We start from the raw sequence: 17557 nt of genomic DNA, 5'->3' as shown, positions 1-17557 counted from the left end.
TTTAAGTAATCATCTAGGTGTATTTCTATGTTTGTTATATCGAATTCTAGCGGCAGATTTAACAGGAACATTGATAATATCAGTGCTATTTCTACCACTCAGGATTCGACATACATCTTTGCACTAACTATGGATAAGTGTTTTAGTAGAAAGTGTGCTTTTTTTATATAATCAGACTTATGAATATCTATCTATATAAAATTAAAACTAACCTGTTTATTTTACTTGATCATGAATTTTCGATTTGATCAGTAATCACGCCCGCATCCAAAAACTGCGTTACAAAAGCTGCTAATCAAATTACAGGAAGAATGTACTACTCTTCTCAGAATTAGTCGAAGTTTCTTCGGAGTCTCTCGTTCTGAGATTTCTCCTTTAATATTTTGTTCATTTATCGACACTTTCCGAATACTGTATCATTCTATCTTGGATTCCATCAGGCGAGGATTGTTGAAGACTGTATATATCGCGATGCCTTGTGAAAAAGCCTTTAGTAGAAACCTAGAAAAACAAAAAAGCAATCGGTTCTTAAATAATGGCGAGTGATTTTTTTAATTCGGTTGAATGCAGTAATAACATCCACGGATGGATAACCAAGTGAGGTATATGTAGAGGTATATTCGCGGGAATCAATGACCTGCATGCCGGGTGCATCAGGTTTGCTGAAAGAAAAGGCATTGCACAAGGAGCATTTTCTAAAAAATGTCTTGTGTAACTTCTTTGCTACATAGCCAGCAACATAATTTGCTGCGCCAGCCTGTATAGAAGTCATAATCTCAGATACTGTACTTTCAGAAAATAATAAATTGTTTTCCAAATCTGTACATGTATCTTTCTCGAGGATAATGTCTTGATCTTCACGCAAAAATATTCGCAGTGATTGTAGGCATTTCCCTGAGCCATCATCCTCACAATTTGAACCCACAGAGTGAAATGATACCATATTATTAATAAGGAGTGTCTTGTACGCCGCTTCAAATGCTGACCATGTCGGCATAACATTTCCAAATAGAACGGAAGAAACTTTCACTATCGGAAAAAAACACTTGTTTTTATGTCGATAAATAAGAATAAGTATAATTATACTTTATTCAAAAACAGATATAATAATATACGTACTGGCAAAGAGTAGCATGTTCGCCTCCCTCCCACTCCATGACTAAAAATCCGACTGGCATATTTCACCTTCATCTTTGGATTTTTTTCTGGTACTATATGAAGCTCTGTCAATTTTGGTAACACCCTTATCTCATTTGTTACAGTATCAGCATGATAACTTGTACAACATGATCCCATTTTCCAACTAATTGTTTTCACAAGTTTAAACAAGTTATTTCTCATTCCTTTGATGTATCAAAATGAGGAGTATCAAATAATGGTATTACTTTTTGCCCATTTACTTCAAAGAAATTGTTCTCACTCTTATAGAGATGAGCTCGTTTCTCGTCGTTCCAATACGATCTTTGAGTCTGCTGGATGAGTTGCTTGATGGCAGCCTCATTACTCTTGCCTTGATCGCAAATTGTTGCAACAACCCTTAGTCCAGTTGAGTAGACAGCTTCTATAACGGCTCTCAACTGAAATATGAGTTCAGGTGTTTTTGTTGACCCTGTACAGAATGTTTACGTAATAGGTTGTTTAAATTTACGACGTATGTCTCTTAACATAAAAACAAGCACATGATCAGCAATCTTGCTGGTTCTTTGATTATTCCCATAGTCTTTGAAGCCTTCGATTCTGTCCTTCCTTTTTTCATATTGTAAACAGGGACTCGGAGTCATTTCATCAAAGAGTAATGTGCAAAATCTTTGTTGTGGTGGTGTTCTACACACAATCTGTTTGAGGTGAGCAAATATATGGTCATTGATGCCAGCAGTTAATGGTACTCTATGAAGAACTTTCGCCAATATTCTTGGAGCAGGCAAAACAAAAACCTTAGACAAAAATCTATATGCTTTTGGGCTCTGTTTGTATACCTACTGACAATGAAAGTATTTTTCATCCTCCGTAAAGCGTCTTCCTGTAGCCTTCTAGCCAGACTGTTGTGCTTGAAGAGAGGTAAAGGTTTTTGCAGAAGCTGTCATTTTTTCCGTTACCTGCATCAATGTTGTATTTTTTGAAAATACCTTCGCTGCATGAAGTCTACTTCTAAAACTTCTACATTTCTTTAATGTCCTTGTCATCTGTCTTTGAACATTAAGGGCTGTTCTATGGAGTATTCTTTCCTTGGGGGTGAGTTGATCAACGCGAAGGACACCAACATGCGCCAATATGCTGTCATATATGTCGCTGAGTTTCAAAACACCTTTTCATTTTATTGAGAAAATCAATAAAAACTTCTCAGTTTATGGATAAAGGGATTATGTACGTTTTTCTTTTTTATGAATTATTTTTGGAAATATTTTGCATATCTATTTATATTGTATACTCATCATCATCAGGGGCGCGACAACCCGGTGTGGGTCCTGGCCTCCTCCAACAGCTCCCTCCACCTGTCCCTATCCAGTGTGGCCGCTTTCCAATTTGGTACCCCCAGAATACGGCAGTCACTGGCAGCTCCATCTAACCAGCGAATCTTTGGCCTCCCTCTTCTTCTACGTCCTATTGGATTGCTGGACATCACTCTCTTTGCCGGTTCTTTGTCATTCATACGGTGCACATGACCTAGCCATCGCAGTCTCCCAATCTTGATTGATTGAACTGCGCTGCAATCTTCGTACAGCCCGTAGAGCTCAGCATTATATCTTCTCCTCCAATTGGTGCCATCCCTTATCGGTCCATATATACGGCGGAGAATTTTCTTTCACAGATGTTCAGGGCTCGTTCATTTCGCAGAATTAATGTCCAGGTTTCCGATGCATAGGTGAGCACTGGCTTTACAAGTGTCTTGTAAAGAGTGCTTTTAGTTCGACGAGATAGTAAGCGGGACTTAAAATGTCTTAACAGACCAAAGTAGCATTTATTCGCAGACATGATTCTCTTGTTGATTTCTTCTGTAATATCATTATGTCGAGTTACAAGAGATCCAAGGTATATGAAACTGTCGACCGTATCAAACTTGTATGCACCAATATCTAACTTTGGTGCTACTTCTCGTGGTGTGACATAGACAGGCATGTATTTAGTTTTTGCCTCGTTTATTTGTAAACCCATTCTTTTGGCAGAGGCTTCTAGTGCCGTGAATGCCTTTTTCAGCGCCAATTTTGATATGGCAATGATGTCGATATCATCGGCATACGCCAGCAGCTGCACAGGCTTAGTAAATATCGTGCCGCTGCCACGGGCATAAATCTTTGCATCCCGTATCGCCTTTTCTGGCGCAATATTGAAAAGAAGGCATGCCAGAGCGTCACCTTGCCTTAGGCCATTCAGTGATACAAATGGTTAGGATATTTTCGCTTGAAGCTTTACCCGGCATTGTACTGGTGTCATTGTCATCTCTACAAGTTTAATTATTTTCGTCGGAATTTCAAATTCTCGCATTGCTTCGTATAGCCGGTATCGATTAATGCTATCATAAGCTGCCTTAAAATCGATGAACAGGTGATACGTGTTAATATTGAATTCAGTTAAGTAAAGTAATAATTATGTTTTCTTGTTATATGGCATATCTAGCTGAGACGGTCAAATTATTTTTTTCCACGAGACGGAGCGATAACTTTACCAATTTCACGAACCGGAACGGCGCTCCGGTGCGTTCCAGTCCATTTCGAGCCCTGACTATCGCGATAATAACTGTTTACACGTAAAAGTACTGACTGTCTCGCCAATCTCATTCTTCAAGCATAAGCGTGACACGATGTTCTCAATGTATGGTGTTATTTGACAGGTTGTGAAAATTGGTAAACGTCAAAGAAACTCTGCACCACCATATACTTCGTATTATTTCCGGAAGGTATGCCACTATCGTTCCAATGCGCTTGCGTATCCGCCATGCAAGTGCTGACTACTGCATTTGCAATATTACTCACGTTCTTCTTGCTAAATAGCAGAAGTGCTAGGCCTCTCCTACTGAGGCTGTTGCAGCATCGTCGAAGATCCTGGAGGTTCTGAACGTTCAGCTGAAATCAATATCCACCATTATTAGTGATCGTTGAAAAACAGTCTACCGTACCCAGTGGCGACCGGTGAGTTATTTTACTGGGAGTTCACATTTTTCACCTTTTGACGGCCGTAAAAAGGCCTTTGCCTTCATCAAAACTTCACCAAAAAATCAAAAAAAAACTATTGGTTTTTTAATTATGAAGTACATTTAAAAGGAATCATAAATAACTCACCATTTATTATTTGTGGTACCTCTAACAACAGTTTTTCTTGAAAAAAAAATGGATCTTAAACCGTTACACAAACTGGTTGACACAAACTATTTGTTTTGACCGAATTATTAGTACTACCGAAATATCTCATATCTGGCAGTGACCGGGATTTATTGTTCATTTGTATGACAAATCCATTCTGTTTTTCATCGACACAAATTTTTCAATTATGCGTTTGTTGAAGTCAGGAATCTCTTGTATCATTCTTTTTTCGATACTGAGCATACATAATGCGTTCAATCTTGGTTGCGCGATGGTGTTTCTACTAAAACACTTGATCCGTTTGAGTGTGGAAAAACACTGATGTCATCGGAATAGTACAAATTAAGTTTATTAGTAAAACCGTTTCCGTAAATGTCTCAATGAGATTTTTTTCTATTAAAATGTTTAATAATACTGAGGCACCATCAGCATTATAAAAATTATCCAAGCTATAAATAACTAACAGACAATTCATTTTTGAGTTTATTTTTATCTAAAAAGTCATACTTTTTAGTCACCAAATTAAAATCATTTGTAGGAAAAGATTTATGATAATTAATTTGATCAGAATAAAATATTTTGGATGCTAATAAATGATCACAAAATTGAAAATGGTCTTTTGCTTGATTAATTATTAAATCACACACTTGCTTGGATTCCACTAAACAGGGTAAATTATTCACTCGCCGACGTTTTGTCACTATAGGTTCAGTTAAGGTATCATCAGATGATTGGCGGATATTAACCATTGCCCGTTTGAAATCACTAACACTATTTTGAATCTTAATATTATCAATATTGCGCGATTGAAACTGTTGAAATAATATTTCACACACAGGCATTACTTTTGAAAAAAAATTTAACCAAAATATAAATAAATTATTGTTTAAGTAACCCAGTAACATTTCAGCTTGATTAATTGTGTTGTAGTCATTGGAATTATCGTTTAATAGAATGTCTAAGCACTTCTTTAATGATTCACTATTATCATGAACAGCGCGAACTGTCTGTATATTAAAATTCCATCTAGTTTGATTGGCTGATGGAATTTTTTTCTACACTATATTTTTCAAAATATCCATACGTTTAGATGATCTCGAGAAAAAAGGTGGAAATGCATGTAAGTTTGCAAAAAAAATGCCACATTTCTATTTACAGTTACGCTTTTTTCTAAAACCAAGTTAAATTGGTGTGCGTAACAATCAACAAAAAATGCGTAAGGAAATATAGACTTTATAATTGATTGTACACCTCCTAATCGTCCCGACATAACAGCAGCATCATCATAACATTGACCAACAAGTTTGTTTTTCTCTTCTACTACTTTCTCTACTCTTTCAGAATTTCTGCAGCGATATCATTGGCAGTATGTCCTTTCGGATGTATAAATTTAGACATAGACATAGAACGTCACAAACATATTTTTACATATTACATTTTTATACAGTTTAAATGGACAAAGCCTAATATCATTCTTCATCTATCATACTATTTCTTTCCCGTTTCATCCCTGTTTCACGTTCCCAGCCTCAAGAACACAAAACATGGGCTCATCCTGAAACAAAAACAACAATTTCCTGCTAGACATCCAAGTGATATGATCATAGTTTTTTTTCTGCTCCGCTAATTGACTTAGGAGGTCAAGAGCCGCACTTTAGGCCTACAAAACCTTATTTCCGACTTCCCATTTAAGACGGGAAGTTCATGGGCATGTCAGTACCTATACACATTGCTTACGTAACAATGAATATTAAATTCAAGTTTATTTCTAACTTATTTGGCAAGTAGAATGTTTTGTTTTTACAATGGATTTTCATTAATATATATTAATAAATATCTCTCGTCTTGTAAGCCTAGCATTTGTTACGACACTGAAGTGATAGTAGTGTCACAGCTAGTTGTCGTGGACCAAGGGGCTATCTTTATTATTTTATTACCCAACTCAAGAACACAAAGACAGTGTGCCAAGAATTCAGTGGTCCATCATTATTTTTTTTTTAGTCAATACCCACTGTGCATAATATACTCCGAGGTGTTTTCAAAATTGATGTATGTTCAATATAAAGAATGTTACAATTGAATAAATCTGTATATCAAACGGTTTGTCAACCCCTGGTCAACACTGAAACAATCTCAAGATTTTAAAATTGTTTTTGTAATTAAACATAAGCCTTATTGTTTATTGCTGTTTCTATTTTATAATGTTTAAATTGTTGAAAACATTTATTGTTAAAATAAATATATATTATATAATTTCATTTTATGGTGTTATTTTAAAAACTTAAAAGTGAATATCATTTATCTATTATGATTTCGTTGAACAGGTTTTAATTAAATTTTAAAAATTGACCAACCATCTGAAAGTTATTATTATGTTGATGAAAACAATGACCGTCAAAATTAATGTGCACTATTTTCATCAGATCTCCTTAGCCTACCTCCGCCCATCGCTGCCACTGTTATGCAATGAAGTGAGAAAATACTTACCTCCTAAAGTGAATGGTATATAATGATGACTCATTTTCATGGTGCTACAACTAGGAATATTGGTAGTTTTGACTCATCTAAACTGACTTGTAGAAATTTGACAAAAGCATTGGCCCTACGAGGACAACTAGTAATTTTTTCAAGTTGTAATTTTCTGGAACCGACGAGTAGCGATATACGAATACAATGCTTAACATAACGAAATTTTTGACTTATCATGAAACATTGATTGTACTGCATTTTTTAAATTATCACAACATGTATCTTTATAGCAATTTTATTAGGATGCTGAGAATTTTAACTAATTCGTTAAATATGTGATTGTAAATTAGGTCTCGCTTGCAAATGATTCATTATTTACTATTCCATGAATAAATATTGTTTGAAAGAGTAAGTGTACGGACTGCGTAACAAACGTGTAACCATGTGAAAATGTTCTTGAACAATGTCATTTTTTGGTTATACGTTTGAGTTGCTCACGGCCTTGCTGAACGCTGTCCACTCAGGCTGTACTCTAAAAATTATATTATATTATAAATTATATGGTCGCTATGACAATAATATTTTATACACCTTGATACAAAACAATTAGTGATATCGACTGTCACCTCCTATGTAAAAGGTCGGAACAGCGTTTTTGGCTATTTTGAGTTAGTCGCTTTTTATTAAATAATTTTAAAGATAATAAAACAGTTATATAAAAAAAAATCAATCATTTTTTTATAGGCATAAATAAAAAAATTATGATTCCAGCATTTAAATTTACATTATGGTGTCATTAAAATTTATTGATGAACTTAATTTAATGATTACTACTGAAAAGTTATCGTTTTGCAGTTCCAACCTTATATGTAGGGGGTGTCAATATACAGTCGAACTTGGTTATTACGAGGAGATGGGACCGACTAAATTTGCTCGTTATAAAAACGTTACTCGTTATATCAGAGAATAGGTATTTTTAAATGAACGGTCACATAACACAAAAAGTCACAATTCAAACAAAAATCACAATTAGCATGTTTCCCGGAAACAAGCTTGGCATTTATAAACTACAACAGAAGTTGTTTATTATAATGAACGCTGGTAGGTACCTAGTGACTTCATAAACCTTTTTTGACCATATTTTAGCTCGGTATAACCGATAAGTAGCTCGTTATAAAAGTGACTAAATGTATGGAGAAAATCATAAACTAAAATGTCAAAATATGTTTCCTCGTTACATCCGAGATCTCTCTATATCCGTGATCGTAATAACCGAGCTCGACTGTATTCGAATCCTGTTTCGAGCAATGAAAACTGCTCTGAACTAATTTATTAATTACGAGTATATTATGACAACTCGGCATCTCAATTGATAATTTGGAACATCTCGCAATAAAATTTAATACTATTACTTCACCCTGTCAAGCGCGAATGTTTGATCATACGGCAAGTACAGTTACCTCGATCCTTTGCCAAGTCACGCATCTCCCGCTATGTGAGACATGCAGCCCGTGAGTATATTGCTTTTGTAGCACCGCTGCAGGTTGAGGGAGGGGTCGGCTACGGTACCCTCGAGATTGTACCGCATTCACGTGAAGTGTCTCTTCGTGAATACTATTGGTAATATATTTATACCGAATGGGACCGACCGAAAATGGAGCATCTACAGTCATCGTAATTAAGGCTCTGTGCTTTACCATTTTACGGTATCGGTGTATTCATTACATTAATCATTCTGAAACTTTCTAATAATACATAACCAGAGTGTTGTGAGATGTTCCAAATAATTATATATGTTCTATAAAAAATACAATAATCTGTCTTGTATAAATATAATTTAGTTTTATTAAATAATGATTCACTGGAAGTGTCTAAATAATCTCTTGTTATAATTCTGTATGTCTAATAAAAATAAATTAAGAGCTGTTTGTCATATTAATAATTGTTGTTTTATTTTTGATGTGTTGATAATCGATTATAATTTAAATCTGATGTAATATTTCACCACCATAACGCTTTCTAACCACTTTCACATTATACGGTTTTGACCGTATGGAAAAAATTGAGTGGTGACATTCTTTTAGTCGCATGAAGAAGAAAATGGCCCTTTTCACATTACACAGCGACGGTTAAAAACTGAAACGGCGCCGTATAGGAGCCGTCCATTACCACTGTAAGCAGTGCGGCCGTACGGTCACCGATGACTCAGTGGTGTACGTGACCTAATGGACACTTTCATATTAGAAAGCTTTAAATGGAACGGTCAGTCGATTCATTATAACCAAACACCACAAACCGAGCTTGTGACTGAAAAAACCATGCATATACCGTATAGTGAGAAAAGAGCGTGAACTTGTTGCCGATTCGGATTAAATGTACACATTTTAGCGACATTTAGCCTCTGAAATTCGAGACCCCGACCACGTACTCCAGTTCGTCAGCTTCCGTCTACCCTCTAAATTTTACAAAAAGCATAATTATAGCACGGAAACGTGATGGAAATGTTTACGCCAATGCAATCTGTCAAGAGCTGAAAATTGCACCCAGTGTGAGTCGCTGAGCCTCGCGCCGCGCCAGCCATTATCGATTTTAATAACACAATTATTTACATCTAACTTTGCCAGTTTACCTCTGATCGAGCAGAAATAAATGCCAATATTTTTTAAATGTACACATCCTAGCTACATTTTGAATAAAAAAAGGAGGTTGCATCATTAACTTCCGCATTTCAACGCCCCTTTTCCACAAAAACCGTTGAAACTGTCCCCGGGGCTCGAGAACCCAACCACGCACTCCGGCTCGTCGGCCTCCATCTACTGTCCAAATTTTGTCGAAATGCAAATGTCAATTTTACTGCACGTGTGGATTTGTACAAAAAAAAACCCAAGGATGGTACAAACATGGAAACGTCCAAATATATCCTTCAAATTATAGCATAGATATTACGGAGCCAAAAATATAAATGTAAATATTATACAACATAGTATCATGTATGTAAAAAAAAAATTACATAGACAAAATATAAAATACCTATGATATAATTAAGTCTAATAAGATATGAATTATCAAATCACAATGAAAATATGATGGGAATAAAGATGGAGGATGCTTTTGAAAAACCACTCGGTTTAGTTTATCAAAACGTCTATTTATCCAAGAATTATTTGATACTTGTACCTGTATTTTATATACCATATTCAATGGATGTATGTGTAGTAGATATTTTATAAAATGTAAGGTATGTATTGAGAAGGTGGGGAAATCAAACGCTCGGTTTGTTCGTCGCGATGGGCGTTTATTACAAAGAAAACTACAGAGTGAAAATTTGGTATTTAAAAGAAGTAATAAATCAGATATAACATAAATCAAATTGATACAAATAAATTCAATTAGGGCGTAGTCATATGGAATATAAATTTTCTAATACTTATTCTAACAAAAAATGGTGACATAATTTAATCCTATACATACGGGTTATACGGAGCTCTGCCTGGGGCTACGGGGCAAAAGGTGCCCAGTATGACAACCACTGGCCGAACCTTTAGAGTCTTGACTATTTGGAACTACTTACCAATCCACGAGTATGCCCTTTATCAGAGAAAGTGGAGCTTTCTGGTATTCTGTGAGGATATTTTTTGTATGGAAAGGCGTTGTTGCACAAGTAAGCAACAGATGGCCGTGGTATTTATGAATAAAATTATATTAATTTAAAACCGAGGATTGGAAAGCCGTGTAGAGGATGTATGGGGTTGTATTGGTTACTAAACCAACCTGAACCAAGCAGAGACCAGTATATTCCTATATTTAGACGCTATCGTACACAGGAGAGCTTATCACTAGTCTATACAATTAATTAATTACAAGGCTGTTATGAAGGGGATAGAAGAGACGCAGTCCCTCACAGGGTTATACCATGGGCACTACTGAATCGATTATAACCGCTGTATGGAAAAGATGAGTTTTGGTCCAATACAATAATTAAATTACAATTATCATGTGCTATATGAGACACAGATGAACCGCGCACGTTTTCATCAACTTAATCCACTGTAATATTAATAGACTCAGGTAACGGCTTATTTTGTTTTGTTACGCCAAAGAAATATAAATTATAACGCGCGTACATTACACACACTGATTTTTTCATGTTTGTCCATTTTATTACAATATCGTGTTACTTATCACATTCCTCGTTGAACAGCGGGCAGCCGTGTAGTGAGCCTCGGGTGAGTCTGACTGGGCATGTAGAATCGGAATGAGCATGTATTTTTCTATTGCATATCCTGAGTCACCTGAAATTTGATTTTTGAATCATTCCACAGTGGCATTTTGGGTACGGCGAAAGCGATTAGCAGTTGTGTTGGTATTGTTTGGTAGCATTGAAACATGTATTGTAGCAAACAATACCATTACACCTGTGGATTGCCTATGGTAGAATGATTCCAATGTACACAATCTGTTAATTTGAATATGTTTTTGACTGAAAGTTGTTAATCTTAGAAATCAGGATTAAAATAATTTAAAAAATAAATTTGAAATGTTATACATACTGTCGTTTCATGAAATATCCTACTCATCTTCTTAATGTGCCATCCCCTAGCGGAGGTCGGCCGCCATCAAGGCGATCTTGGATTTGTCGTCTGCTACCCGAAACAGTTCAGTGGAGCTGTACTCGTACCAATCACGGAGATTCTTAAGCCACGAAATGCGGCACCATCCTCTGCTACGCTTACCATTGATCTTTCCTTGAATGACAAGTTGAGGAATACTGTACTTTTGTCCTCTCATAATGTGGCCGAGGTACTGTAGTTTCCTGGTTTTGATACTACGTAGAACTTATCGGTCCTTCCCCATTCGATTGAGAGCTTCAACATTTGTCACCCGATCAGTCCAAGGAGTTTTGAGGATGCGTCTATAGAGCCACATTTCGAAAGCTTCAAGTCTCCGTGATGTCTCTTGGTTTAACGTCCATACTTCCATACCATAGAAAAGAATGATAGGGGACCTATTGGCTATACTTTTGATGAACGTGACAAGCTCCAGGCAGAAATAATAAACGCAATACGAAATTCTAAAATGGTAAAGCTGTCAGCCCTGATAATATTTACAACAATATGATAAAATTATTAGAAGAAGATCAATTAGAAATTCTCGTTGATTTATTTAATAAAATTTACGAAACGGGCATAATTCCCGATGATTGGTTGAAATCGACACTCATCACTCTACCAAAAACGGCGAATGCAAAGGGGTGCAGCGAGTTTAGAACAATAAGTTTGATGAGCCACATCTTAAAAGTTTTATTAAAAATCATCCATAATAGGAATTTTCGAAAATACGAAGAAGACATGGATGACACAATTTGGCTTCAGAAGTGGTTTGAGCACTCGCGAATCACTTTTCAGCTTGAATGTTCTAGTGCTGTTATTGAGTTTCTGGACTTCCTCCATCGCGCATAAGGTGGCTTCCTTCAACTTATTCCATGTTGTTTCGACATTGTCGCTGAGGTCTACGTATAGTGATGCCATTTTACAATTCACCTCCTCGCTAAATTGCGATGTCGTAGTATCGTTAAATATAATCGGTCGAGTAGTCTCACATCGTTTAGTCTTTTTCAACTTTAGTCTCATATTGGCAACAAGAAGTTGGTGATCGCTACCGCAGTCTGCACCTGGGTAGGTTTGTACAGTAAACACTGATGACCGCCATCTTTTATTGATTGTTATGAAATCAATCTGGTTTCTATAGCGATCACCAGGTGAGATCCATGTATATAGTCTCCTAGGGTGATGTTAGAACCATGTATTCATGATTGCAAGATCCTGCTCTACGCAGCACTGCAAAGGCAACAGGCAAAGCAGAGGGAGAGCGTCTGCGCGATTGTGCGACCAAGTGAAAGAAGGGGGCACCATCCATTCTGCCCTGAGAGAAGCGGAAGTTCGAGAAGGATGGAAAGTCTTGGTCGCTCAAAGGATGGTCACGATCCTCAGCCATGAGTGCATGACCAAAAAGAGAACGAGTTCTAGTGCATAGATGCCTAGATGTTAATGTTGATGTTTATACGTATTTTATCAATTACGAGAAATCATTAAAGTACAAAACGATAATTTTTTTCGGTTAGGTACATGTTCAAACACGCGCGTTTACATGATTTTACTCCCTACTTCATTTATTGTTTGTCAATTTATGGCTACGGCCGTATGTTGTAGCTTCACTACTGGGAAATGCCAATAGAAATGGCATATTTAAAAAAAATACTATCTTATTCTTAGGTCAATAATTATTATTCGTAGGATGTTTATTACGTTTGAATGGTCAAAGACATAGCTTATAATCAGTATCTTTAGAATTATCTTCAAATGTGTTAATCGTGCCCGTTTTTTGAATAATAAAATGCCTAATTCTTGTCAAATTTGTGATCACAGAGATTATAAAATATAATTTTTTATCGTAAATATTTCACTATATAATGTTAACATAAATTTTACTAATAGTTTTATAAATGCGTTTAAAAATTAATGAATCTAAAAAATCTCACCACTGCACATGGATGTACTGAAATATGACTATATTCTAAAACATTAGATCGTGAGGTTTAAAAGAATACCTACTATTTTATGTAATAAAAATACTTTTGCAGTCAAGAAATGTTTAAAATAAATATAAAAGATAATAAAGCTTCAAAATTACATAAATAAATTATCTACAACGTTTAAGGAATGTTCAGGCTAATGCTTTGAAAACACCAAAAAACCACCATTTTGACCTACGTTGGGCATGTGGGCTGTTATGCCAGCGCTCCATTGGCGAGCCAAAAGTCCGAAGACAATAAAATCGGCCGATTTGTCTGTGCTCTGCTAGTGATCAACGAACGAATAAAAAAGTCGAGCTGCCAAAAGTTGCGATTATCGTAATGTTTTCCGATAATCGTATAATTTTGTGTTATTATGTAGGTAGACTTGCATAAAATAATAGAGCAATGAAAACAACACAACTTTTACGTATTTTTTTATGAATTTCATAAATACAAATAGAAAATAATTGATACCTTAATCTCTCATTTTCTAATACGTAAATTAACAAATCAACAATAAAAATATTTAAAACAATTACAGATTTTTTCGGTCCCAATGATTGTGAATTAATGTAAAATCGAATTTATGTAGTGATCGACGGACAAAGTCTGGCAACTCGGAGAGTAAATAAATATGTTTGAAATCCAACGAGCCTGGTCTACGGATTAAAAAGTCCGCAGATCTGGGGTGCTCCACGCGAAAAAAATGCCCGAAGACTAAATCGTTTGACTTGCGTGCCAATGGAGCGCCGGCATTAGGATTTAGTTTATTAAATTCATAGACTAATTTATCAGTTTGATGGTAACACTAGTCACGCCTAATCCAAAACGTCATCAGCTGCTTTCTGCTTATTTACCTTATTTACGTTAGATCGTTTTCCTCAAGTCTTTTTAGTGGCGCATTGTGTTAAATTTTTATTGCAATTACGGTTATGGGCATTCGGTAGTTATTAAAAGTAACGCTATGATAACTGAAAAGCTTTAAATGTCAGTGACAATGGCCGCAAAGTTGGATTGCGCGGTCATTCCGACAAAGGATCCGCCGAGCCAAAGCACGGTCGCTCTTCCTTCTGACACCGAATCTGAGAGCTGCAGTTATCTCGAGGAATCAGACAATGAAGACCCCTTCAGCAAAGCTCTTACAAAGGTCATCGAGGTCCAAGATACAGTGCCATCTTTTGGAAATGTCGCGATCAGTAATTCTGCGGATGTTCATTTTGGAAATAAAACTTACATTCACGGCCCAGTGACAATTAAACAGTTCATTACTGGTTATAAAGAGGGAGATGATCTTACCAACCCTGCGTTTGACGACGAGTTCGTCAAATCTAACACTTGTGATGGTGACAGTGGTAGCTTGGGGAAAAGAAACATTTCCGATGTGGTAGTTGTTCCTGAGGACAATGGAGGTAACCAGCCAACATACAAATGGCCATGTAAGGGTGGGTTTTTAAAAAACAATTTTATATAATATAATTATCATCCGGGGTAGATCCACTCCTGGATGAATGCATACTCTAGCTTCTTCCACTCTTCTCCCTAGTTCTTCGCTGCCATATAATGCGCCGAATTTTATGAGTTTATCAATCCAGCGGATTTCAGAGCGTCCCCATGGTCGATTAATGGCCCTTGTCACCACTGTATTACTGCATTTGTTCAGCGGTTACCCACCTTCCGAGCCACATGTTCAACCCATTGCTATTTCATCCACTTGGCAATCTCTATCACAGCATGTACTCTTGTCTGCCTGTACAGCAGTGGCAAGAGGTGGAGGTAGGCTGTTAAGATTCGACATAAATAGTGCACACTAAACTTTGTCAGTCATATGTATTTGTTTTCATTGAACTAAGAATACAATTTGCAGATGGTACTTACTGGTTAGTTTTGTCTGTTAGTTTAGGCTTAGGTTTAGCCTACCTAAAGCAAACCATAATAGTTTATGTATACTACTTATAGGCGATCCGACAAAAATAGTGCATATTGTTTCAGTCACACTTATTTGTTTTCGTTGAATTAAGAATACATAATATTGCAGATGGTGTTAGCTAGTTTTTTTAAAATTCATTAAGCCCTGCCTAAACTAAACCATTATCAATAAAAAATATTCTTCTATCAATAAATTATCTAAAACTACATAAGTATCGTTTAGGGCGTTTAGGCCATCCTCTCACGCAGAAACTAACATCCGACAAGCTGGTTGCTGATAAAACTCATAAACTGGCCAGTGACTGATGCTTCGCGCATGGGGCTACTGAAACCTAATAATGACATAACCTCAAACTGTCAAACCATTGCCGACTGAAGAGGAAAGCTGATACGTTTCACGACTGGTCCTACCTTTCCACCCTTCCCGTTCTCTATGGATGACCTGTCATTGTCTATAGAGTGCTCAAACTGGCGCGTCTGTCGTGTTCACTTGTCTGAGTATTCTTAGTTTCAGATTTCATTCAGATTATTTTAACGTATCTTGGAGACCTTGGAGTTCATCTGATTTAGTGGTTCTGTATTATTAATAATAAACTGAAGATCAACGTAAGTAAACTTCTTATGTGTATAATAATATCATAATACACTAGGACGTTTGTCAATGTGACAGTCGATTCTAAACGACAATAACTAATAACTTATTTATACTCTTCAATCATTATAGAATACCAAATTCTGCTTGCAAGAGTTTTTTATTAATAAATAGTATGGCAGTGGACCACTCGTTGCTTGTGCAAAAAGTTATGCTCAGGTTTTATTAATCTAAAGATGGCGGTAGTTAAACCCATTGTCTTTCCTACTTAATTCTAAGCTTTTTCTGTAATTTCTTTACGGGAATATTCTGACAGTCTGTAATTATAAAGGCAGAAGTATTTCTCAACATCTGCCACATATTTTAAATTAAAAATCAGTTCGCCCATCTTTAACATTTGACGTCTGGGCTTGTTATCATCTTGTTATTTCTTGTTCAGTGCTACCAATTTTGGTAAGAAAATAAGATTTTTCATCAAATCTACTGATATTAGTACCACTGTTTAATGACCGACTGGCAACTGAGAGACTGGGGGACTAGCATGTCGCGTCTCCTCAGTTTGAGTTGCGGGGATTTTGAAACTGAAGAGATTCTAGTCTTACTGTCAGCGAGCCGCCATTGAAATACATTAGCTAGAATGATACTGGAGTTTCATTCTCGTCTTTTTTGAGTATTCACGTGAGAGGATTTTAGATATTTTATAGATAAATGAATATTTTTTGATTTTTATCTACTATGGCTTGAATTATTAGGCAAGGTTAATTGAATTTTAAAAACAAACTACACATTGTTGCCTTAGTTCAAAACAAATACGTTTGACTGATAAAGTTTATTGTGACGTATTCATGTCAAATCTTGACAGCCTACCTCCACTCACTCTTCGCCACTGTTGTACAGGATATACTTTGATCTCTCATCTTGCATTGCGACGAGTCCATGTGGTTGTGATATTGGACTCTACTTTTTCTCCTTTACTATAAGTTATTTCAATACCCAGGGGTCATCCATATGTAGCATCGCATGCTAATGGGATGCTTGTGTGATAAAATTTGACGGATTTGTAAGGAAGGGGCAGAGTGGGTTAAAAGGAAGAAAATAAAATATTATTTTTTAATAAATATTTTTTAACAAATGTTCAAATATGTGACGTAATTTAGACAATGGAGTTAAATACGTTGTGATGTCATTTATGGATGATTGCTTACCACCATTTCTGAAAATATTCAAAGCTGCGCATGCGTAATTTCAGATATTTGGAGATTTGCCTATCTTATGTTGCTTGAAGCCAGAGTCGTGTATTTTAAATATTCATGTAAGCGTTGCGTTGTTTCATTAATTCTGACACTTTTTAAGGTGTTAATATGTTTTGACATAATATTTTAATGTTATATCAAAACATAATATCAGCGATTCGAAGAACTACAACTCCTCTTGCTCATTCACATACACATTCAATTCAATATTGATAAATGCAATCTTTTATCGTTTACCAGAGCCTCAAAAGTGTTGTTTTTCCAATACTCGATGCATGGCAGAGTTCTGTCACGAATATCATCTGTAAGGGATCTTGGCATTACGTTTGAGAGTAAACTGACATTTATTAGCCATATAGTTACCATTTGTAACTAAGCGCTTAAAATGTTGGGCTTCGTCATGCGTACTTCCCGGGTCTTTTCAGATGTTACGGTATTAAAACTT

At 36.1% G+C, this 17557-nt stretch overlaps 2 protein-coding genes across 7 annotated transcripts in view; one reads left to right on the top strand and one right to left on the bottom strand.

The window, feature by feature from the left end:
- The window catches only part of LOC147079414 (uncharacterized), a 31465-nt gene extending 26219 nt beyond the window's left edge, over positions 1–5246 (bottom strand). For all 5 annotated transcript variants that reach the window (XR_015069444.1, XR_015069445.1, XR_015069451.1 and 2 more), the window contains exons 1-2: positions 1120–5246; positions 213–501 (exon numbers count right to left, since the gene is read on the bottom strand). The gene's annotated coding sequence lies outside the window, so the exon portion shown is untranslated. The remainder of the gene's footprint in view (positions 1–212; positions 502–1119) is intronic.
- An 8905-nt stretch (positions 5247–14151) lies between these two features.
- LOC147079412 (peptidoglycan-recognition protein 2-like) overlaps positions 14152–17557 on the top strand; it is a 41310-nt gene continuing 37904 nt past the window's right edge. The window contains exon 1 of one of the 2 annotated variants that reach the window (XM_085940832.1): positions 14152–14777. In XM_085940832.1, the coding sequence (XP_085796958.1) occupies positions 14327–14777 (451 nt within the window). In that variant the 5' untranslated portion in view covers positions 14152–14326. Of the gene's footprint in view, positions 14784–17557 lie in introns of both variants that reach the window. The other variant, XM_085940827.1, reaches the window with a different exon arrangement.

Source organism: Rhyacophila brunnea, unplaced genomic scaffold (assembly GCF_057557595.1).
Source record: "Rhyacophila brunnea isolate RB1 unplaced genomic scaffold, BYU_Rbru_1.0 scaffold_1, whole genome shotgun sequence".
NCBI classification, from domain to species: domain Eukaryota; kingdom Metazoa; phylum Arthropoda; class Insecta; order Trichoptera; family Rhyacophilidae; genus Rhyacophila; species Rhyacophila brunnea.
Note: the sequence above shows the minus strand (reverse complement) of the source record. Positions and strands in the feature narration are given on the sequence as shown.